The following is a 19,415-nucleotide window of genomic DNA, read 5'->3' as shown; positions in this document are numbered from 1 at the left end:
CAATACAGTTTATTTATAGTCCAGTGACTAGAAACTGTGTTTTGTTAAAAAAGATGCTAACTTGGAAAGTGCCTTGAGATTAAGATGTAAATTCCAGGAAGTAAAATCTCTTGTCCCATATTCATCTTTTCACCCAATGTTTTCAGTGTATGGCAGACAATATAATGGAATTGTTACGTTTATAAGAACACATACCAGTGGAGCGCAGAATCTGCCTGCGCCTGAATGAAATCCACCAAAGTTTGCATTACACCACCAGCGGCACAACTTAGACTTGGTTTCCCCTCTGTTCAAGTGTTGTCTACTTGGTGTCACCAAACAGGCAGTGTTGTTGGTGCGCCAGCGCCGTGGTTTAATAGAAAACGCTCATGGGCTGCCGGAATGTCCAGCTAGGTAGTGTGGTCAGCCAAATTCCCAAACACATTAAACTACATGTGTCTGGGCACAAAAATGAAGATGTGTCAATTTTTATGTTGCATGTGCACCTCGCTATGAAAATACGGTCCATTCTCTTTATTTTATTTATGACAACAGAGAAGAAATGACTCAATTGGAAAGAGAGAAAAGGGACTTACTCTACATTCTTGGCCCATTCCGGAGGGTTACTTAGGGTCATGAAAGCACAGTTGGTTAAGATGGTGAACATGATCAACATGCTGAACATCGTTGAAACACAAGTCAAGGAATATAATGGAAAACTGATGTTCACATGCAAATTAAAAAAAAAATCATCTTAATCTCATTTTGTCTGATAAATACTCCAATCCATACAAAGCTCTGTCAACGCACTTGAAAAGGATATGAGTGTACTAAAACTCTAATAGCTATCCTCCTAAGCGGGTTGAAGGGACTTAAGATGTACAAGGCAGGAGTGGCGTTGAAACGGAAGATTGCCTTCCCACGATTCAATACTATGAAAGTCTGAAAAGGTGACAAAAAGTAATAATGTAGCCGACTGGATGTGAATGTGTGTGTAGTCAGACTAAACAGTACTCTGAGGGCCTGATTAACTAAAGGTTTGTGCATTAAAAAAGTGGCTTAAACTTGACTGGCCACACAAACAGAAGCTGATCCAGTAATAAGGGGCACCAAGGAAATTAAAATTACCATTTGCGTGTTCATATGCAAATATATTCATTTAGAAAGCACAATATGATTTAGCAAACCTTAAGCAAAGGCAAATTTGGGATCTTAAGATAATGCAACTGAGAGATAGACGCAAAATGAGAGGATAAGGGAAGAACAAATCTTTTAACCTTGAGTAAAAAAAATAATGCCAGGAAAAATAATATCACAATGTATCTCCACTTCAGCCACGCAATTTTGGAGGGCAGACTTAACGCCTTTTCACACTGCACGGACGTCTTGGAGTTCGGCGCAGTGAAACGCACAAGAACGATGACACCCGAGTGCAAGTTTGCCCAAATTTGGAAGCGCTGGCTTTTCCTGGTGGTTCAGATGAAAAGTAGACCCCACCTCGATATTATGTATTTGTCATTTTAAGGAGGGGGGCAGGATCTTTGCATTGATACATTCCTTGCGCCCCTTGCATTGATGGAATAAGAAATTAAGCAGATTAATCAAAAGATTCTCATCTATCTCAGGCAGACATTTTATCCTGCTATATATTGAAAGTGATGTCAATGTGCCCTATTGTATATGTGTTTGTGTGTTTTAATTTGTGTTCTAATTACCCACTAATTATATTACACCATATGGAAAGCGCTTTGTTACAGGTCCAGCTGTTGTGAAATGCGCTGTATAACTAAAGTTGTCTTGCCCTCTGGCTCACATTGCAAGCATCACATGACCAAACTCAAAAAAACAGGTGAGCCGTCAGAATACCATGGTTAGAAAAGTGGGGGCACACTTGAGCACTTACATAATTTCCCTATTTCGCAGAACCCTGGGACACCACATTTATTAAAATCTCGTTGCACCAAATCTCAACTACATCCATCCTCCAGCCCGCTCAACAGAAATTGACTGGTCAGATCATTTAGTGGTGAATTCAAACAGACCTTCTGATTGCTGTAATAGCTGTCCAAATCCTCCAGAGGAGTGGACACCAGTCCTGGAGGGATGTCACCATAGATGAAAGGAAGTGATTTTCCAGCCTCCAAGTCACTGTTGGGCTTGGGCCCATTTTCATCGTCACAGTCGCTGCGACGATCTGCCCGTGGTCTCCGGGCCTCCTCTTCAGCGATGCACCTTTCAATGGCAGCCAAAGATTCCGGGACAAAGGGGCGGAAGCTGTCAGGACCAGGCGGTACCAGCAATTGGGCCATTTTGTCATCCTGCTCCTTTAAGTCGAGAGTGGCTCAGTTGGATTAGGGAGCTGCAACACAAAAGGAAATGTGTTGTTATTAGTTGGATTGTACAACGTATGATAATGCGGATTTTTTTTTACCAACATGTCCATTAAAATCTGCACTCACCAGCAAACACACACACTTTCTCTCTCTCTCTGTCTCTCTCTCACTCACTCTATCACGGATGGTCTAAATTACTTTGTCTCGCGCCTTCCAGAATTTCTCTCTCTTCTACTTCACATCCTACCAGACTTTCTTATTAAGACGCGATAGGCACGGCATGATAGTCCCTTGTTCGGTGCAGTGCTACTCAATGAAAGAACTGACGTCATGCATGTACTGTTATAGCTCAAAAAATTTCAGTCCTTTGTGGAGATCATTGATGTACTGACTGTGCCGTGAGAGCTGTGTTAAACTGTGAGTAAACATAGGCAACACCATAATTTCAGTCCATAACTACAGCTACAATTTTGTGATTTTAAAATATCCCGTATCCCTTTAGGAAACTTTCATTAGATACTGTTTAGTTTCCTTCAGGTCATATGTCCCTTAACCCTACAGATCAATTCAAGCAAAAAGCATAATGAATGCTCTAATCTCTGAATGTGGTCGGAGTCTCCTGGTTAGTAGTAAAACTGTGCCATATTTTATGGTCTATACTTGCTCTCTCTCTTGGTAATGTTTTGTGTTTTGTTTTTTTTTTACTTTTTCCTACATTCTGTTAGTTGCCCTTGGATGGTGCAGGGAGGAGTTGGGCAGGGAGGTGCACACCTGGCAGGAATTGCAATTAACTCTTTCTTTTTGAAGGCTTCCCACCAGCACACCAGCATGTTGTTTTTCTTTTAATAAATGGAATGGATATACTGTAAATGAATCCATATATTCAATGTCAGTTTATACAATGGAATTAACGAGAATAATAACAGCTTTGAAATTAATTGAAGTTAAATCAAGATTAAGCAATTTTTGGGTCAATTTATACAATAGAATTAGTGGGAATAATAACTGCTCTGAAATTGATTAAAAAAGTGAAACCACTCAAATCTGTTATATGTACTGACTGTGTTAATCACCTTTGAAACTGGAAATTCACTAAAGGATGACTATCTTATGAGATAGTACTCGACGTACAGCATTTTGTTTGGACACGTTCTAGTCTCCTTGCAACTGATAGTAAATTTAATTTTATTCTGTTAATAATCCTTGGTTTACTTCTTTTTGGTGTAGTCACTATTTGTTTGTACTTTGTAGTTAATCTTGCATTTTGTATCGCTTATGTGAATTATTCTGTAATTTAGGCCCTTTGGAGATAACCATTTGTTGTTCATATCTGTTTTGATCGGCTTAGTTTTACACTTTTTCATACCTGTTTGACAGCACTTTTGGTTTTCCCGTTTTTGCTTTTTAGTATTTTACAGCTTTATTTCTTAATGCTGCCACAGTATTTGACAACCTCCAAGTTATTCATTTGTGATATGTCTCTCATCAGCGGGAAAAGAATCTGTCAGCTGCCGACAACCATCCTTTCAGCGCCCGGGCAATGATGTAATGGGTAAAAAAATCTAATCTAGCATGATAGAAATGTATACAAAATATAAATATGCATATTGTATAAATAACAGGAAGTGCTGCAATTTCCTGATTCGAAGACTATTACTGTCTTAAATGTCTACTTTTCAAATGACCACCTCAAAGTTCCTAGGAAATCACAATGTGCTAACATGTAAGCAATTTTTTTTATAACTGACCCTCAGGCATGCGGTTCTAACTGGTACCCATGGGCACGATGTTGTTGACCACTAACTTTATTGCCATAATCTCTCTCTTTCCCATTTAACCTTTTCATTAGCAACAAGCCATAATAAGCAACTGAGGCTGTGAAGCCAACAATTAGTGGGAAACACACAGATTCAAATCCAGGCCCAGAAACCACATGTCGTTCAACACTGTGAAATGACACGTAGCCTAAACCACGGAGTGGTATTCCAAGCCATTATCAATCCAAAACAGGTAAACATAAAACCACTGCATGTACAATAAGAGCGGCACATTTGACAATTCCATTTTTAAATCTTATGCGAGTGGACCTCCGAAAGGAGTCTGGGCGTGTCCTTGCCAGATGTGTGCCTATTTGCTCACAACCCATCTCTAAAAGGGAGCGGCCACTTGTCTGAAAATAGACAAATATCTTTTATTTCCGATGAATAACAGTATATAACAGTCAGACCCTAGTTCATTAAAAAGGTTAACGTTTTATCTTGGCCTGACGCAATGATGGCTGACAGGAGGGCAAATATAGGAAGCCCGATGTTATTTATTTCGTCCATTTTGTGTTCGCCAAATGATCCAATATTATCTTATATTTGTTTGCGCCTCGCCAAGAGGAGACAGAATGAATGAGTCATGATGCGTTCATTATAGAACCTTGCTTTGAAATGGATTTTTGTGTTTGTTTGACTTGGGGATTCATCTTGCTGTTTGTCAAACGCCCAACAGGTTGACTATAGATTTCACACGATTCAGGCACTTTCATGAAATAACAATAATAATGGAGAACTTTGAAAGGCTTAAATATTAAATGACAATTTTAATGGCTGGCATCCATAATTCCTGATTTCTTATGTTATTTACACCTGGCGACTATAAGCGACGTTTTCTAGAGTGTTCTACTTGATAAATCGAAGGTGTCACACGTCAAGGAGAAGATGACAGGTACTCACCATCATTACTACGACGTTCCGCAAGTGGCCCCTAAGGTAAAATCCCATCTCATATTTCGCTTTTTCTTAAAACCGGATTGACGGGCAGGACAAATAGGACAAATGATCAAACACATCTCGAAATGTTAAACCAAAAAAAGAGACGAATGTCTTGTCTCTTATGATAAGCACACGTCGGTGTCTTTCAAGCCCCTCTCTATCAATTTTCCTCGCTTCTACTCGGTTCCAATTGAGCACAATGGACGTGCAATGGAGGCATTAGACGAACCCTTCGAGGACGTCAACAACGTACCCGCGAGGACGAAAAGTCCACCTGCTGTCAGATGGAAGAAAAACACATACCGACGATAATAATCAACTGTATTCGCCCTTGTAATTTTGAATTTGTTGCATTTATTGTAGATTATTTTATTTTCTTCTTCTGATAAGGGGTATCGATTAGTGTATTATCACTGAGAGCATAAAAAAATAAAGATTTGTCTCCTCGCTTTGCCTTAGGAAATGTTGCCACCTGTTGGCTAGCTGTTCATATTGCGTCATAGAGCTGCTGCAAAAATGAAGCTCGCAATGTCCCGCCAGTTAATCACAAGGTTCATTTGTGCATGTTCAGTACATCCATCACAGGTGTCAAACTCATTCGCACTGTGTCTTAAGTAGAAACGCACAGGCATTCGTATTATTAAAAAAAAAAGAAAAAGGAAAAAAAAATACTGATTGAACTTATCTGGTAAGAGTACAAACCCTGAAATCCTTACGGTACTGGAGTCACCACAGAATCATTTGCACATCATCTTGTAGCAAAGCACAACAGCTCCTGTTCTATAAATCACTAAATTGTTTTAAAGAAATTCTGACTGAAAAAAAAACAATAAATAAAGAAATGCTGATTGAATATAAAACCCAATTGGGGTTGGAGGTCTGCAGTCAATTGGTGAATCCCAGAGTTCAATGCAAACACGGTGAAAGCTGCTGAAAGCAAATTGATTAACATGCAATCAGAAGGGAAGCCAGCCGAGTGTGTAAATGCTTTTAAATCCTGTTTAAAAACTTTTCTTTCCCCCCATACTCCTGATTAAGATCTATTAAACAATTTCAAATATTTGTTCTTTTAGTAATTTTATCTACCCACTTTTTTTAAAAATAAAGTCTTCTGTTAATGTGTTTAAATGTTTTCAGTGTACTTTCTTTTAGTCATTTTGTTGTTGTGGTTTTATGATTTTAGTTACTGCAATTTGCATGTGTAAAGCACATTGAGTTGGCTTGTGAATAAAAATGTGCTCCATTATATATTACATACAGAAAGGAAGAAAGCAGACTCAAGAGTACCAGTGGTATAAATTCAACGAAAATAAAATTGTGTAAAAAAATGGAAGTCACCAACAGGCTGCAAAATGAAATCATCTCTGTGCTTAAAACTTGTTTGATGGCTTTTTGTCAGAATTTATGTTGTGCGTATTGTCACAGTATTTCATTTGAAACTGACACGAGCCGCAGTAAAAGTGACAATCAGTTCCACAAACAGGGAGTGACGCAACAGGCCAAAACTGCTGAGGAGAAAATTTGAAGCTGTCCAGTAGCACGGTCCTGCTGTAATTGAGTTGTGCTCAGACATGCAAAAGAGAGAGGCGTGGTTTAAGATTTATGGTAAACGGGGATTACCCGAGAGACAACCCTTGTGCTCGCTCATCTTGCTCATCTCATCCTATACACACGGACATCTTACTACGAAGTAGAAAAACGAGAAGGACCCATGCATGCAGGTAAAATATGTATATTGATTGAATGTAGGGATTCTAAATGGGCAGACGTTCATTTAAAGGCACTAATCCTCCTTTGGAGGGAGTGTAATCTGATTTGGAACGGAGATTTACTGTACTGCTAAACCAGGATGTTTGAATGGACTTTCTATACTACCCTCTGGTAGACGACATTCACTTCCAACTACAGCATTCAGATAATTACCTGAGCATTTTATCAATAAAGAAGATTTTTTTTTAGTTTGTTTTGGTTTGCAGCAATAAACCTAATTGCACATTTATACAAGTATTACATTGTGTTCTTTTTAAATATGTACAATGTGTTGTTTATGTAAATCAAATTGTAAATTGAATTTCTTTTTTAATTTCTCACTTGCTGGTGAATCTAATTGAAAAAAAAAAGTTCCAGAAAAAATAGCAAAGACAGTATTTATGTGATAAAAGTACTAAAAAAAACAGTAGAATAAAATTAAGAGTTAAAAGGGAGTTTGCCAAAACACGAGATATGAAAATACATTTTTGTTAAATTAATTTTATCATTCAGAAATTTCTCAGATGATGTCAATTTTTCTTCTGTTATCTGAAGATAAAAAGCATGTGTGTGTGTGTGTGTGCGTGGGTGTGTGTAGGGGTGTGCGGGGGTGTGTGTGTGTGTGTATGTATATTGTCCAAAAGTCCTAGACAGGAATACTGTAATACTGTACATAGTTTCAACCTTGAACTTAGTTTCGTTCAAGATTATGGAAAAATACCGCATTATTTTTTTTTGTTCCTATTAGATGGCAAAATTATTGAGACCCCAGCTTCCTTTCCTTATGTTTTGTTTTTATTCATTTCACAAATACATCTTTCTCTTTAGAATACCAGTAATGGGATAAGTAGGAGCAGGTTTTTGCACGATACTACCTGAAACTGTCTGACTTTATGGAAAAATATCTGACTCCAAACGTTTGACAAATGTGCTGAAACCTGGAGGTATGGAGGACATAATCAAGAGGCCTTACGTGCCAGAGGTAAACTTTTTATGTTACTACAATCGTGTCGATGAGCTGAAATAACAGTGCATACAATCACTGGGCTTCATTCACTAAAATGCATGGAAATGTTTTTACTCCGCAGACAAGTTGAGCATAAATGCAAAATTACCATCCGTTTCATGACGTGCGTTCTTCTCACTACTGTGTATATTACTGAGTCAGGATTTCAATCAGGTCGATGTAAGCACAATTTTCTGTTCACACATTGTTCGTGAATGAGGCCCATTATAAACTGTGTGTCAATGTTTTTGTCTTACTGCCACTTGACCTTAGGAACAGACTTTTACCTTTTTGTCATTGAACAATTACATTGGAGGTCAATAATTTCATGTACAACAGGAGCTAAAACTCTACATCACATTTCTCACACTTTGACTAAATTGCAGGCCACAGTACGTCTGCTGATCAATTACAATAAGTCCCACAAGACTGTGCTGAGGGTGAACCCCCAGTTGCCCCTTGAGATGCTTCTTCCAATGGTGTGTGACAAATGCGAGCTGAGAGTTGAAACAACTGTCCTTCTGAGGGACTATCAGTCCAAAGAGTCACTGGACACGGCCAAGACTTTAAATGAGCATGGACTAAGGGAAGTGTTTGCTCTGGATACAGCTGACAAAGATCCCTTGGTCAATCATTATCAAACCTGTACGCATGAAATAGGTAAGGCAGAACAGTCTTCAAAAGTTACTACTTTTACCCATTCACTTCATGGCAAGACTCATTCCAAATTAGTTTATATGTATTAGAATTTAATAATTTAGAAAATTTGATAGAAATATGAACATGTCTGTGAAGGCTCTTAGCAGAGGTGGGCATCCCGTCAGACTGTTGGACGCCCGTTTTGCTGACAACGAATGACTTTTTAGAAATGACAGACTGATTAAATATCAGAAATTGTTTTTCATCCATCAGTGTAATGGTAACATACTGCGTCTGTCGTCAGTGACAGTTCATCAGTCTGTCACTAATGGGTGCATGTTTTGTTGACCTTTTTAGGATAGGTTGCAGGGGGACAGATTGACGGACTTCTGGCGGAATAGCTGATGGATTTAACTGACTGACTGACTGATGGACTGGCAATTACAATTTGGTTCGTCACAAAAAAAAAAAAAAAAGACGCATGATGAATGATGGCCCAGCAAAATTAACTAAAATGCCCACCTCTGCTTTTTAGTCATCCAGCACATGGTTATTTGAAAAAACGTTGAATCAAGAAATTTGAACATATTTATTTGTGAATGTGAGGAAATTGCACCATCTACACGACAGGTTTTTTAGGATATACTGTCGTATGTGCTAAACCATTTTCTTGTTTTGTGTGTCAATAGCCACTCGTAGTGCTGTACATCATATGGATCTGCCCACAGAGAAAAGGAAACAGAAGGAGAACAGAGTGTTTCTCAGCTTGTGCCGAAGATTGAAGATAAAAGCGGAAATAGTATGTTTTAAAATTGTATGCATTCTGAGACAGAGAATCACAGTAAATCCATCCATCCATTATTCGTATCGCTTGTCCTCACGAGTGTCGCGGGGGGTGCTGGAGCCTATCCCAGCTATCTTCGGGCAGTAGGCGGGGACACACCCTGAACTGGTTGCCAGCCAATTGCAGGGCACACAGAGACGAACAACCATTCACGCTCACACTCATACCTAGGGCCAATTTAGAGTGTTCACTCAACATTCCTTGCATGTTTTTGGAATGTGGGAGGAGACTGGAGTACCCAGAGGAAACCCACTCAGGCACGGGGAGAACATGAAAACTCCACACAGGAAGGCAGGAGCCACAACCTCGGCACTGTGAAGCCATCGTGCTAACCAGTTGACCACACTGGAATGGTTGCATAAAATGTCTTTAAAACGGATGTGAGATTTTTGTTATATATATATTTTTTTTTCCTCCAGAAAGAAGTAATAGAGAGTTCCTCTTCTGATCTTCTGAAACAAAAGCCTGCTGAAGTGAACAAGCAAGATATTTCCTATTCAAACACCTTACCGGGACTTACACGGCAAAAGAGACGAGCTCCACTTCCCCCGATGGGTGTATCCCAGAGTGTCCCCAACAACCTCAGCAATCTCAGAGGCTCACAGGTCTGTGGTAGGCTGGAGTAACCACACCAAGAAATGAATTGTCTTTGGGTTCAAACATTGTTCCTGTGCAGAGATCCACTGCATCAGACTTGAGAAGAGCAAAGAGGAAGGCCCCACCTCCTCCCTGTGTTAACAAGCAGCAGGAGGTGCAATCAGATGCAGCTGCTGAAGGTAAAATGACACCAAGTATTGCACTCACATTTTAGCAATAGTGATATTGAGTATTATGTTTTGATGGATGGAGAAGATAAGATATTCCAGAATCCAGGTTCCAGGCACATATTTAGGATGCAGTTAAAAATAAAACACTGGTAAGGTAGAACTACTAATTCAGCTCCTTATGTAAAAGTAGAAGACTGAAATGCACTTACATTTTTTTTTGCTTTCAATTATATAATTCACATTTTAATTTGGCAAAATATTGTGCTGACATCGACAACTGACAAACAAAAACAAAAAAAAACTTATCTGTATGTGATTTTTATTTCTTCAGATTCAACTGAAACATTTTGAACACCAGAAGCTGAAGGGTTTTGGACTGGCACAAGGCAACGCATTGGCCACAAATTATTCTTGGAGCCGACACATTTAAAAGAAGTTGCATCTCTCATAAATTGTGTATTACTGGTATTTCATTTTTTTTTATCATCCAAGAGCTTGTGAACAATCTGCAAAGAAGGAGGGATGCGTTGTCTGTCCTCGCTTATGCCAAAGGATTTGCCTCTTCAGTGATTTCATTCATTCGCTGATCAAAGGTGAAATCAGAGGAACTTTGCACAAAATGCACAGGAAATAGGGGGAAAGGTGGGAGCTATTCATTTCAGACCTTGCATGCTCACATACCGCCTCTAATCAGCCTCACCAATTTCCGGTCTCTCTGAAATCATTTCTGATGAACTACAAGCCAATGCATGCTTTCAACAACCATAGCCAAAATAAACTTGGCGTTCGCATAGAGACAGTGATAGGCTACTGCTCCTTGACGGTTTGAGTGCCCTTTTACCCACGTCAGGATGCCCACGTGACTTTCCAAGAAGGGGTGTGTCTTCAACAACGAATGGTGCAAAACCGCAATAGTCAAGAGAAAGCTTCTGCATACAAGAAACAAATCTATTAACTTTCTCTGTGCCTTCTCTATCGGCCCGGAGATTTTCCTCAACATTTGTCAATTTCACAGATTTGTCCATCTGGTTGCGTATTTGTGAATGTCTCTGACCAGTGTGACAAAGAGAGCTTGAAGCAACGTCAAGCTGACTGAGCACATAAAGACGAAGCTCTACAGAGTATTTGTCTTGGGTGCTTCGGTGGCATCCATTGCAGCGCGGTCATTCTGGAATAGGAACCTTCTGAAGGTTTTGTCTTTTCCCAAATGGGTTTTCTCTACTTTGTGGTTAAGCCATCTAAACTTCACTTAACCATGACTTAAATTAAATTTAGTAATTGCAACTGTGGCAAGCGTTGGCTGGTGCTCAAATAAATGATTTTAAGCACTATAAATGGCTCCCTGTGTAACAGATCTCAATGATTCTATGCATTCATTCAAATTTTTGTAAACATAAATAAATAGCCTCGGTCATCTTGTTGTAACATTACAGTCATCTTATCACAAATACTGAATTTGGCCAGATGGAACCATAATATTCATGGTGTCAAGCAATTGCAAAGCTTGACAAAGATATTTGAAAAACTTTATTGTGTGACAAAAACAATGAATTATCATTCTTCCAACCATTATCCCCTTTTTGTGACACATCCATCTGTACACAATGTCTATACATATTTTAGCCAAAGCAAAACTATCCGGCAGTCAAGTGTGTCCATTGCTATGATTTTGGTCAGTCGTGATCGGCTCCTTGCGGCTCTTCTGCATCTTTGGCATGAGTGTTGGCAGAGTGGAAGTCACAGCTGTGCTGATGCTTCTGTCTGGCTGCAGTGGAAGCGGAAATTTAGGGAGTGAATGGAAGTATGCTGGTGAACATTTTATGTTCAGTCACACCTGCTGTAAATTAAAGATCCAGTTCTGATAATCTTCCAGGCAGGTACATGAGACGTGCAGAGTCTCCAATAGCTCTCCTGAAACAACAATCATATTGAATACAGTTCAAGTAGCTTTGTGCATTTAACAAATTATAGTTCAATTTACTACATACCTCGCAGCTCAAATTCAAGTCGTCCGGGAAGAGCTGATTTCTCTGTAGCTATGACACCATGACGGGGCAGCCTGCCCTGTTTTTTTTTGTTGTTTTTTTTAAATAAAGAACCGGTATGTATTCATTACAAATTTTATTGTGGTTGCACTGACAATATTAACACCCTTTAAGGTTTATGTAAGATTCAAATCAGGTTCCAAACTCACATTATTTTTTTGGGGTATCAAACTACTTTGAGAATGTCTGCATACATGACATGTTTCTCCAGAATTGATGACCACTAACTTTGCAACTGTGCATCTATGTTCAATTAATTTTGAATGCGTTGAAACAATTCAACACAGGGCATAATGTGTTTTTGACACATTTTCATTTCAAGAAAAGTCATGTGCTTTACCTTCAGAATTTCCCATTTTTTTCCTCGCCCCTCACAACTCACTACTTGTCGGCTCGTCAGCTCATTGTGTGTGCGTCTGTACAACCATACCTGCTTTCGTTTGTGTCAACATTCGCTTAACACGACCTCTGATTGCCTTCATTGTCAAACAAATTGGACTCAACCTCAACATCAATCCTAATCACTATAATGTGGTTCTCTTGTGATCCCTCACTAGGATTGACAGTACCTGTATTAGCATTCTTGAAAAAGTCATTTTATTACGCATTACTGACCAAACTAACGTCATTACTACGCCTCACAACCGCAGACAACATGTAACCACAGCAGATCAGGGCCTCCGCATCGTCACCTCCGAGATTGCCTGACACCAGCTGCTGCAACAATCACTTGGCACAACTGAAGAATTTGGTGGTGATAAGCAACTTGTGTGGGCAAACGCTCACAATCTATAGAGTCTAGCACTTTGAAGAGGTCTTCTCTTCACAGATGAAATGTGTTTTTTACAGTACGCTGATGGTGGGGTTATGGTATCGGCGGGTTTATGTAATGAACAATGAACAAAAGCTTTTATTAATGACATTTTGAATGCATAAAGACAATGAGGCCCATTGTTGCTCACTCATCCGCGACTATCACCTCATGTTGCAGCATGATAAGTCACCGCCCCATGTCGTGACGATCTGTACATAATTCCTTTAACACATAAGCATCACAATTCTTGCATGGCCAACAGACCCACCAGGGATGATCTGGATTGGCGCATAAAACAGCATCGTCAAGTTCCTGTCAATAATTTGCAACATCACAAAGCCATTGAAGAGGAATGGACGTACATTCCACAGGCCACAAACAAGATTATGATCGACTCTATGCGAAGGAGGTGTTGCGCCGCGTAACACCAGATACAGACTTGTTCTCTGAACCGCACCACTTCAGTAAAACTGCATTTTAGGGTGGCCTTTTTTTAATGGGCAGCCTAAGGCACACATGTGCAAAAATCATGCAGCATCTTGAGATCTCAAACCTGTGAGATGGATGATTGATCGCAGCAAAGCAGAAGGCCTCACTGACAAAAATGTAAACAGTTTTTATGCGCACATCATCATTGAGACACAGTGTTTGTCATTTTCGGTAGATGATTGTTGTGAGGCAGCAGTGAATTTTGAAATTTTCTCATTTTTATTGTAATAAAAGTATCTTGGAGTGATCTTACAGTTTTGCAGAGCTGTCTATTAAGTACCACACAAAACATAATGGCTGGAACAACACACTGGAGTCAACTTTCATTACCTGATATGTGATATTGAGTTGCTTATTGTCCACTGACAGCAGCAGGATGTCTTGAGGGAAGAGAATCATGAGTCGTTCTTGGAGGCCCTGGAACAACAGACCCAACTTTAAGAAAACTAAGCTACAGCTAGTCATATTTTATGTCTTAATTACAGCAGTGCCTTGAAGTTACAACATTCAAATTTGGAGTATGACACACAGATAAAGTTGATACCTGTCTGTGGGTGTTGATGATGTGGACCACTGAGATGTATCCTGGCGGGCCCATGTGTTGTATCGGCGAACCCTCCCACTCCCATATTGGAGCATGCATCAAGTATTTCTTCAGCTCCTCTCTTTTCCAGTGTTCATCACAAGGTAGCTGCAGACACGACGAAAAAAGAATTTAGGACCTAAAGCTTCTTTGTCATGCGCAGATATTTGTAATAAGCTGGTCACTACTCGATCGCCATTACGAGATAGGAGAGGGCGCAGTTGGAAGGACTCATTGGTTGAGTCCTGGACTTATATCTCCTGTCTTCTATATGTTCCATCCATGCCTGTAGCTCTGCAGCATTAGGACATATGAAGACTTTAGGGTCCAGCATTGAACCTGTACAACAGAAGGAACAGTACACGTTCATGAGCTACCTGATGTGCCCCAAGCATAATTTGTACACTTTTTGTAAACCACTGCACTATTAATGCCAACGGCAATTGTAAATTAATTTTTAGAATGCACTTACAATTTTATAGGAAGCAATATCAACATTTTTTAATTAAATCCTTTACCATGTGGAAATAGTCGTGGTAGGTTGAAAATTTTCAACGTTTAAGTTTATGGTTTGGCTCATTGAGAGTTTTGGGTAGCGTTTGTGGGGAGCGCATGTTAGGTTGCACAATCCTGTGTTAGTTTCTTACTTGGATATGAGCTTGTGAAGCTTTTACAAACATTTTTATATGGAGCTGGTGTTGAATGTGTGTCATCCAAGTCAGCATGACAACTGTCAAACTAAAATTCTCCAACTTTTACCAGAACCAGAAGACAATGAAGAATCGGACCGTAACATGTTGCACAACTTACTGCTGATCTCAAACACGTGAGATGAGTGAGAGCTGTCACTGTCCGTTGGGATGGCCTGAAGACCGGAGAGTGGAAGCATTCCCTGCAAAAAATTAACAGGTTAAGCTTAAATTGCAACAAATGTAAGGACAAAAAAGAATGCTCCACTACCTCATAAATAAAGTCTTGCTTTGTGTGATCCAAAGAGAGGAGCAGCAGGTGGAATGAAAATAAAACTAGGAAATGCTCCCGGTTTTCCTGTGTGGAAGAATGAATGCGCAAAAGCAAGCAAACTCAATATTCAGTATGCATATATAAACAAATACATTGCAAACACTGAGATGTGTTGTCCCTGAGGGGTTCGGTCGGTTCATGATAATGCCTTTGAAAGGTCTACTTTTTCTGAAACATTGCATATCTTATCTGAGAAATGGCATCACTATAAAAATAAAACGTTCAGAATTATGTACTTAGAACAAAAATACAAAATGTGTCATGGTCAAGAGTCTTGAGTGTGCAATATATCTGACCTGAGGACATTTTCTGCGCAGGCACACGAGGGAGGAGTGGATGATCTCGCCATACATGTGAGCAGGTCGACCCTCCCAGCCTCTGATTGGCTGCTGGGAGTAGATCCTCTGGTGCAGCTCCTCTCTGCTCTTGCCCCACAGCACCCCCTACAAACACAAACACTGAATCACACCACATCTCTTTTGGATCCCGGTTCCGGCCTTACTGCCTTCTTGAGTGGAGTAAGCATGGCCACTTGATGGGCTTCCCAAGCATCACATGTTAGGTTCTTGGAAGAGCAAACTTAAAATTGTCAATAAGTGTGATTGAATGTCAGATGGATGGATGATTGATGGATGAGGCTCTCAAACGTTTGCCTCGAGGGACCCCTTGAGGACCACCGCATAATATTACTGCCAAACAAACCTAACTACTCCCAAAAAGACATATTTTAATGTTTCAATTGAAGTATTTATGAACCGTTGACAAGAATTGTTGTGAAATGACCAATTACGTAAAAATATTTACCCATCATCTGTTGCACACATGCAGGGATGTCAGATTTCTCTCAATCATATCTGAGCATTTGGCCCAAAGCTAAAGCTGGAAGGAGCAGTTAATTGGTTTAATACGTTTTATTGCGGGGCCAGTACTATATGTCGGCACGCACGTTTTTAAAATTACATGACGAAATGTATTGTAAATAAAATTGAGTGAACCCCAAACAAGAAATCCCAGTTTGAGAATCACTTAGTTTGATGACTAAATAAACATTGCTGTATTTCTTTTAAAATGTAAACATTTTTGGATTACTTTGTCTTTAATGTAAACTTTATATTTGCAGAAATGACCAAAGTAGTTGTGTACAGCTGTGGTGTCACATTACTAAAGGCGCTTAAATGAATTCCTCCGTCCTTGGTCAATTTTAGTCCCAGTATTTCAATGACTTTTTCCACTTCCTGTAAACTTTGAATTACAAAGAAGGAGTGTAGAGGGAGTCATCAACCACTTTGGAAAACACTAAATGTATTTGGAACCTGACCTTGTGGAAGTCATCTTAAATAACACCAGTCATGTGAGCTGCAAGTCTTTGTCACCGTAAACACACTGACGTACAGCATGGTTGGGACGTTGCTCCGGTTGTGGCTGCGAAGTGTAGCGTGATGGCGGCTGCTTGTCGTCTCTGCTGCTCCTCACTGACAGTTGAAGCCTGGTCTGGTCCAAACTCCACACGCTAACAACACAACAACATTCAGACTTGTGAACAAGCACACACCGTGTACTGTGTGGCTGTACGCAGAGTGCTTATTAAAGCTCAGTTGGGAGAGTGACTGTGATGTTTTGTCAATGGGTGCGTCTTGCGCTCTCAAAACACGACAACTGACTGTCGTGAGCCTCCTGCAGGCAGACATAATCAGATTTTAACCAGATCAGACACACACACACACACACACACAGAGCTACATACACACATAGACACAAATTAAAGACACACTTCTTATCTGTTGAAATGTTAAACTGTGCCCCAATTCTGAATCATAAGGTGTGTCTGGTTAGCTCAAAGGCACAACGGCAGTTTTCTTTAGTTTGATGATGACCTATATTTCTTGATGATCACTCAGAAATAAAAGAAAATGTCAATTGCTGAAGAAATCCTGCCTTTATCCGGATCAACCTCCAATTATAATTCTCAGGCCCCTGCTGCTGCACCTCCACAAAGTCAAATTAAAATCAGTTAAGTAGTTTTTTGTCAACCCTGCTAGCACACAAACTTGTAAACTGTTATTAAAAACATTTCACAATCCTTGGTGGAGGTGACAAACTGTGGACTACAAAAAACATAATCCTTGGCTAAAGATGTATTATTATTATTATTATTATTTATTATTATTATTATTGTAAATAAATAAAATATTTTTGCTACTGAAATGATTGAAATGTTATAATTACCAGATTTTTTTTTAAATTACATCATCTATCACATGTACAGTAAATTATCATTTTCATGAACAAGACCACAATACTCATTATGCATAAAATATTTGTCAAAGTGAATACCTGACAGTGTCAATCAATATCAGTTTTTATTTAATAATTTCAATATGTTATTATTAGTAGTATGAGGACCAGTATTAGTCACAGTAAAGGTTGAGAAATCAGGCAATTTTTTTTATTTAGTATATTTTTTTTATAAATTCTTTAATTTCTTACAATTATTATTAGGTATATTTGATGTTGTGGGCTGTTATTGTATTTTATATTTATTTTATTCTATTTGATTTATTGTGTTTTATTCCCTATGAGTCGTTCCACAATAATGATCAAAATTCTGCAATGATGCAACACTTGTATATAATATCTAGGATGAGCTTCATGATAAATAAAGTAGTGACAATTAAACACACGCACACACACACACTGGCGGCCGCCATTGTAGATCAGCCTGTAGTAATCTTCTAGTCTTGGAATGAGCAGGGATTTGTCCCATCATTGTCAGTCTTGTATTAGCACGCTCCATGCTTGGACCATTGTATTGTTCTAATCTCGTAATCACATGAGTGCTGCATCACTGAGCTCCCAAGTTTATGTTGCGTAAATACGAGATAATTAGTTCACGTTAAGTGCTGAACGCTGCAAAGGTTGTGAGTTTTTGCCCGGCACATGGTTGGCAGGAATGGGGATGTAATGAATAGAAAAATAGAATTAGGGGATGAATGCAGCCTCTTTGTTTGAAAAGTAAGGTTTTCTACTCCCTTTCCTTTTATGTAAATTTCATTTTGTTACACATTCAGTGGCGCAAACAAACTCACATTTGCAACGTGAAATGGATTTGTTTGAAAAATGAAAATTTTGGTGTGTTGGTAAATCTCATTTAGGATCAATGGCCAACAATGTATTCGGTCTGCCACTGCAAAAGACTGCTTCTGAAAGGAAAGCTAATGTTTTCTAAAAAAATCTGTGTGTGGCTTAGCATTTTAATAAATATAGGAGGAGAAATGGGACTTGATGGAACAAGTGAGGAGTAACTTGGACATCTGTTCTCATGAGAAGACGTACAGAAGAGAGCAATGAAAACCGCAAAGGTTAACAGACGCATCACTAAGATGGAAAACTTGCTCGATTCCTCCTGCACAAAGTTACAGCCCAAACCACCAAACTTTATTACATTTCTTTCCATGGATTATTCAAGTGTGTGCATCTTACCCTAAATGGTCTCCAGAGAGTTCCAGGAGCTCGATCTCATCAGGACCCACCTCGTCCACGCCGGTGTGCCTCTGGGTCACACTGCAGCATCCCATCATGAACAAGGTTGTCTCCTTCTTTTCTGCCCTCAGCCGATCAGATCCGCCACAAAACCGCGAGCACCATCTCCCCACTGTGTTTGCCACACTCCAACCAGACGCAAACATTAAAAAGGGCCTAAAAGAGGATATTGGCTAAAGGAGAAGAGGAGGGGCAGCTGCTAATCTGTAGTTCCCCCTTTTTTTTTTTCATCAGCATGCACTCTGTTTCCATCCAGGCCGGCACATCAAAGATGTTCAGGCGTCTGAAGAGGGATTATAGAACGAAGAGAAAAATGGTGAAGCAAAGTGTGGTTGTTAGTTCCTTCCTATCAACTGCCTCATATTTTGGTTTTGCATGTCTAGAAAATGACTCTTCTGATGCAGCCAACCTGCCTTGTATCGTTGTTGAGTTTCCATGCTACTTCCCATTCTGATATCCAAATGGGATTATTGCAAGATGAGTCAGCAACCAAGCCGAGCTGGTTTGAATTACAGTAACATTGAGGACAGAACCTTTCATGTCTAACGCTCTTCTGATTGCGTGAAGTGACTCATGTCACAAGACAAGACAGATAAACATTACAGAAAGAGAATTTATGGATTGAAGACATTGTAGTGGTAAATTCATCTGACTTCAGTGTAAGCAGCATGAACAGCCACCCACTATAACCAGAATAGGACAATAAAACGGATCAACTTGTGTATAAAATTAACTGTTCTTATAATCATAATCATAATAATAATGTGCCTTCTTGTGTAATTAACAAAGTGTGTCATTCAAACAGTCAGGGTTTTGCATGGGGGTTAGGGAAGAGCCAAATGCAG

At 39.5% G+C, this 19,415-nt stretch overlaps 3 protein-coding genes across 4 annotated transcripts in view; 1 reads left to right on the top strand and 2 right to left on the bottom strand.

Moving 5' to 3' along the window:
* The window catches only part of LOC148340293 (sodium channel protein type 2 subunit alpha-like), a 28,477-nt gene extending 23,089 nt beyond the window's left edge, over positions 1–5,388 (bottom strand). The window contains exons 1-4 of the mRNA XM_088290905.1: positions 5,033–5,388; positions 2,022–2,338; positions 804–921; positions 576–666 (exon numbers count right to left, since the gene is read on the bottom strand). Coding sequence (XP_088147031.1) covers positions 576–666; positions 804–921; positions 2,022–2,288 — 476 coding nt within the window. The 5' untranslated portion in view covers positions 2,289–2,338; positions 5,033–5,388. The remainder of the gene's footprint in view (positions 1–575; positions 667–803; positions 922–2,021; positions 2,339–5,032) is intronic.
* A 1,256-nt stretch (positions 5,389–6,644) lies between these two features.
* LOC148340292 (cordon-bleu protein-like 1) lies at positions 6,645–12,403 on the top strand. Of its 2 annotated transcripts, none has more exons than XM_088290116.1 (7): positions 6,645–6,792; positions 7,649–7,802; positions 8,213–8,486; positions 9,155–9,264; positions 9,729–9,914; positions 9,986–10,085; positions 10,408–12,403. In XM_088290116.1, the coding sequence occupies exons 2-7, from the start codon at positions 7,767–7,769 to the stop codon at positions 10,425–10,427; spliced, it is 726 nt and encodes a 241-aa protein (XP_088146242.1). In that variant the 5' UTR covers positions 6,645–6,792; positions 7,649–7,766; the 3' UTR covers positions 10,428–12,403. The 2 variants fall into 2 exon arrangements, with proteins under 2 accessions (XP_088146242.1, XP_088146244.1); XM_088290118.1 differs by lacking the exon at positions 6,645–6,792 and adding an exon at positions 7,909–8,006 and having other exon boundaries at positions 7,673–7,802.
* On the bottom strand, positions 11,581–19,292 carry LOC148340291 (putative pleckstrin homology domain-containing family N member 1). Its single transcript, XM_088290115.1, has 11 exons — positions 18,511–19,292; positions 16,423–16,540; positions 15,327–15,473; positions 14,968–15,054; positions 14,818–14,899; positions 14,210–14,346; positions 13,969–14,115; positions 13,755–13,841; positions 12,065–12,140; positions 11,911–11,987; positions 11,581–11,841 (listed from the first exon to the last, which is right to left on the bottom strand). Exons 1-11 carry the CDS (start codon positions 18,714–18,716, stop codon positions 11,722–11,724), a joined length of 1,284 nt encoding a protein of 427 aa, XP_088146241.1. The 5' UTR covers positions 18,717–19,292; the 3' UTR covers positions 11,581–11,721.
* Between the last annotated feature and the right edge of the window lie 123 nt (positions 19,293–19,415).

Source organism: Idiotropiscis lumnitzeri, chromosome 3 (genome assembly GCF_059441095.1).
Source record: "Idiotropiscis lumnitzeri isolate Australia: NSW breed Sydney's pygmy pipehorse chromosome 3, RoL_Ilum_1.0, whole genome shotgun sequence".
NCBI lineage: Eukaryota > Metazoa > Chordata > Actinopteri > Syngnathiformes > Syngnathidae > Idiotropiscis > Idiotropiscis lumnitzeri.
The sequence above is the reverse complement of the archived record's forward strand: the minus strand, read 5'-3'. Positions and strand labels throughout refer to the sequence as shown.

Bases quoted from the DNA above. Each gene is read 5' to 3' on its own strand.
- LOC148340291 (XM_088290115.1), bottom strand. From the start codon at position 18,716: ATGTTTGCGTCTGGTTGGAGTGTGGCAAACACAGTGGGGAGATGGTGC. The intron at 15,474-16,422 runs GTACGTCAGTGT...TTGTGTTTGTAG, and splicing joins AGCAACGTCCCAACCATGCT to GGGGTGCTGTGGGGCAAGAG. The intron at 11,988-12,064 runs GTATGTAGTAAA...TTGTTGTTTCAG, and splicing joins ACTTGAATTTGAGCTGCGAG to GAGAGCTATTGGAGACTCTG.
- LOC148340292 (XM_088290116.1), top strand. From the start codon at position 7,767: ATGGAGGACATAATCAAGAGGCCTTACGTGCCAGAG. The intron at 8,487-9,154 runs GTAAGGCAGAAC...GTGTGTCAATAG, and splicing joins AACCTGTACGCATGAAATAG to CCACTCGTAGTGCTGTACAT. The intron at 9,915-9,985 runs GTCTGTGGTAGG...GTTCCTGTGCAG, and splicing joins GCAATCTCAGAGGCTCACAG to AGATCCACTGCATCAGACTT.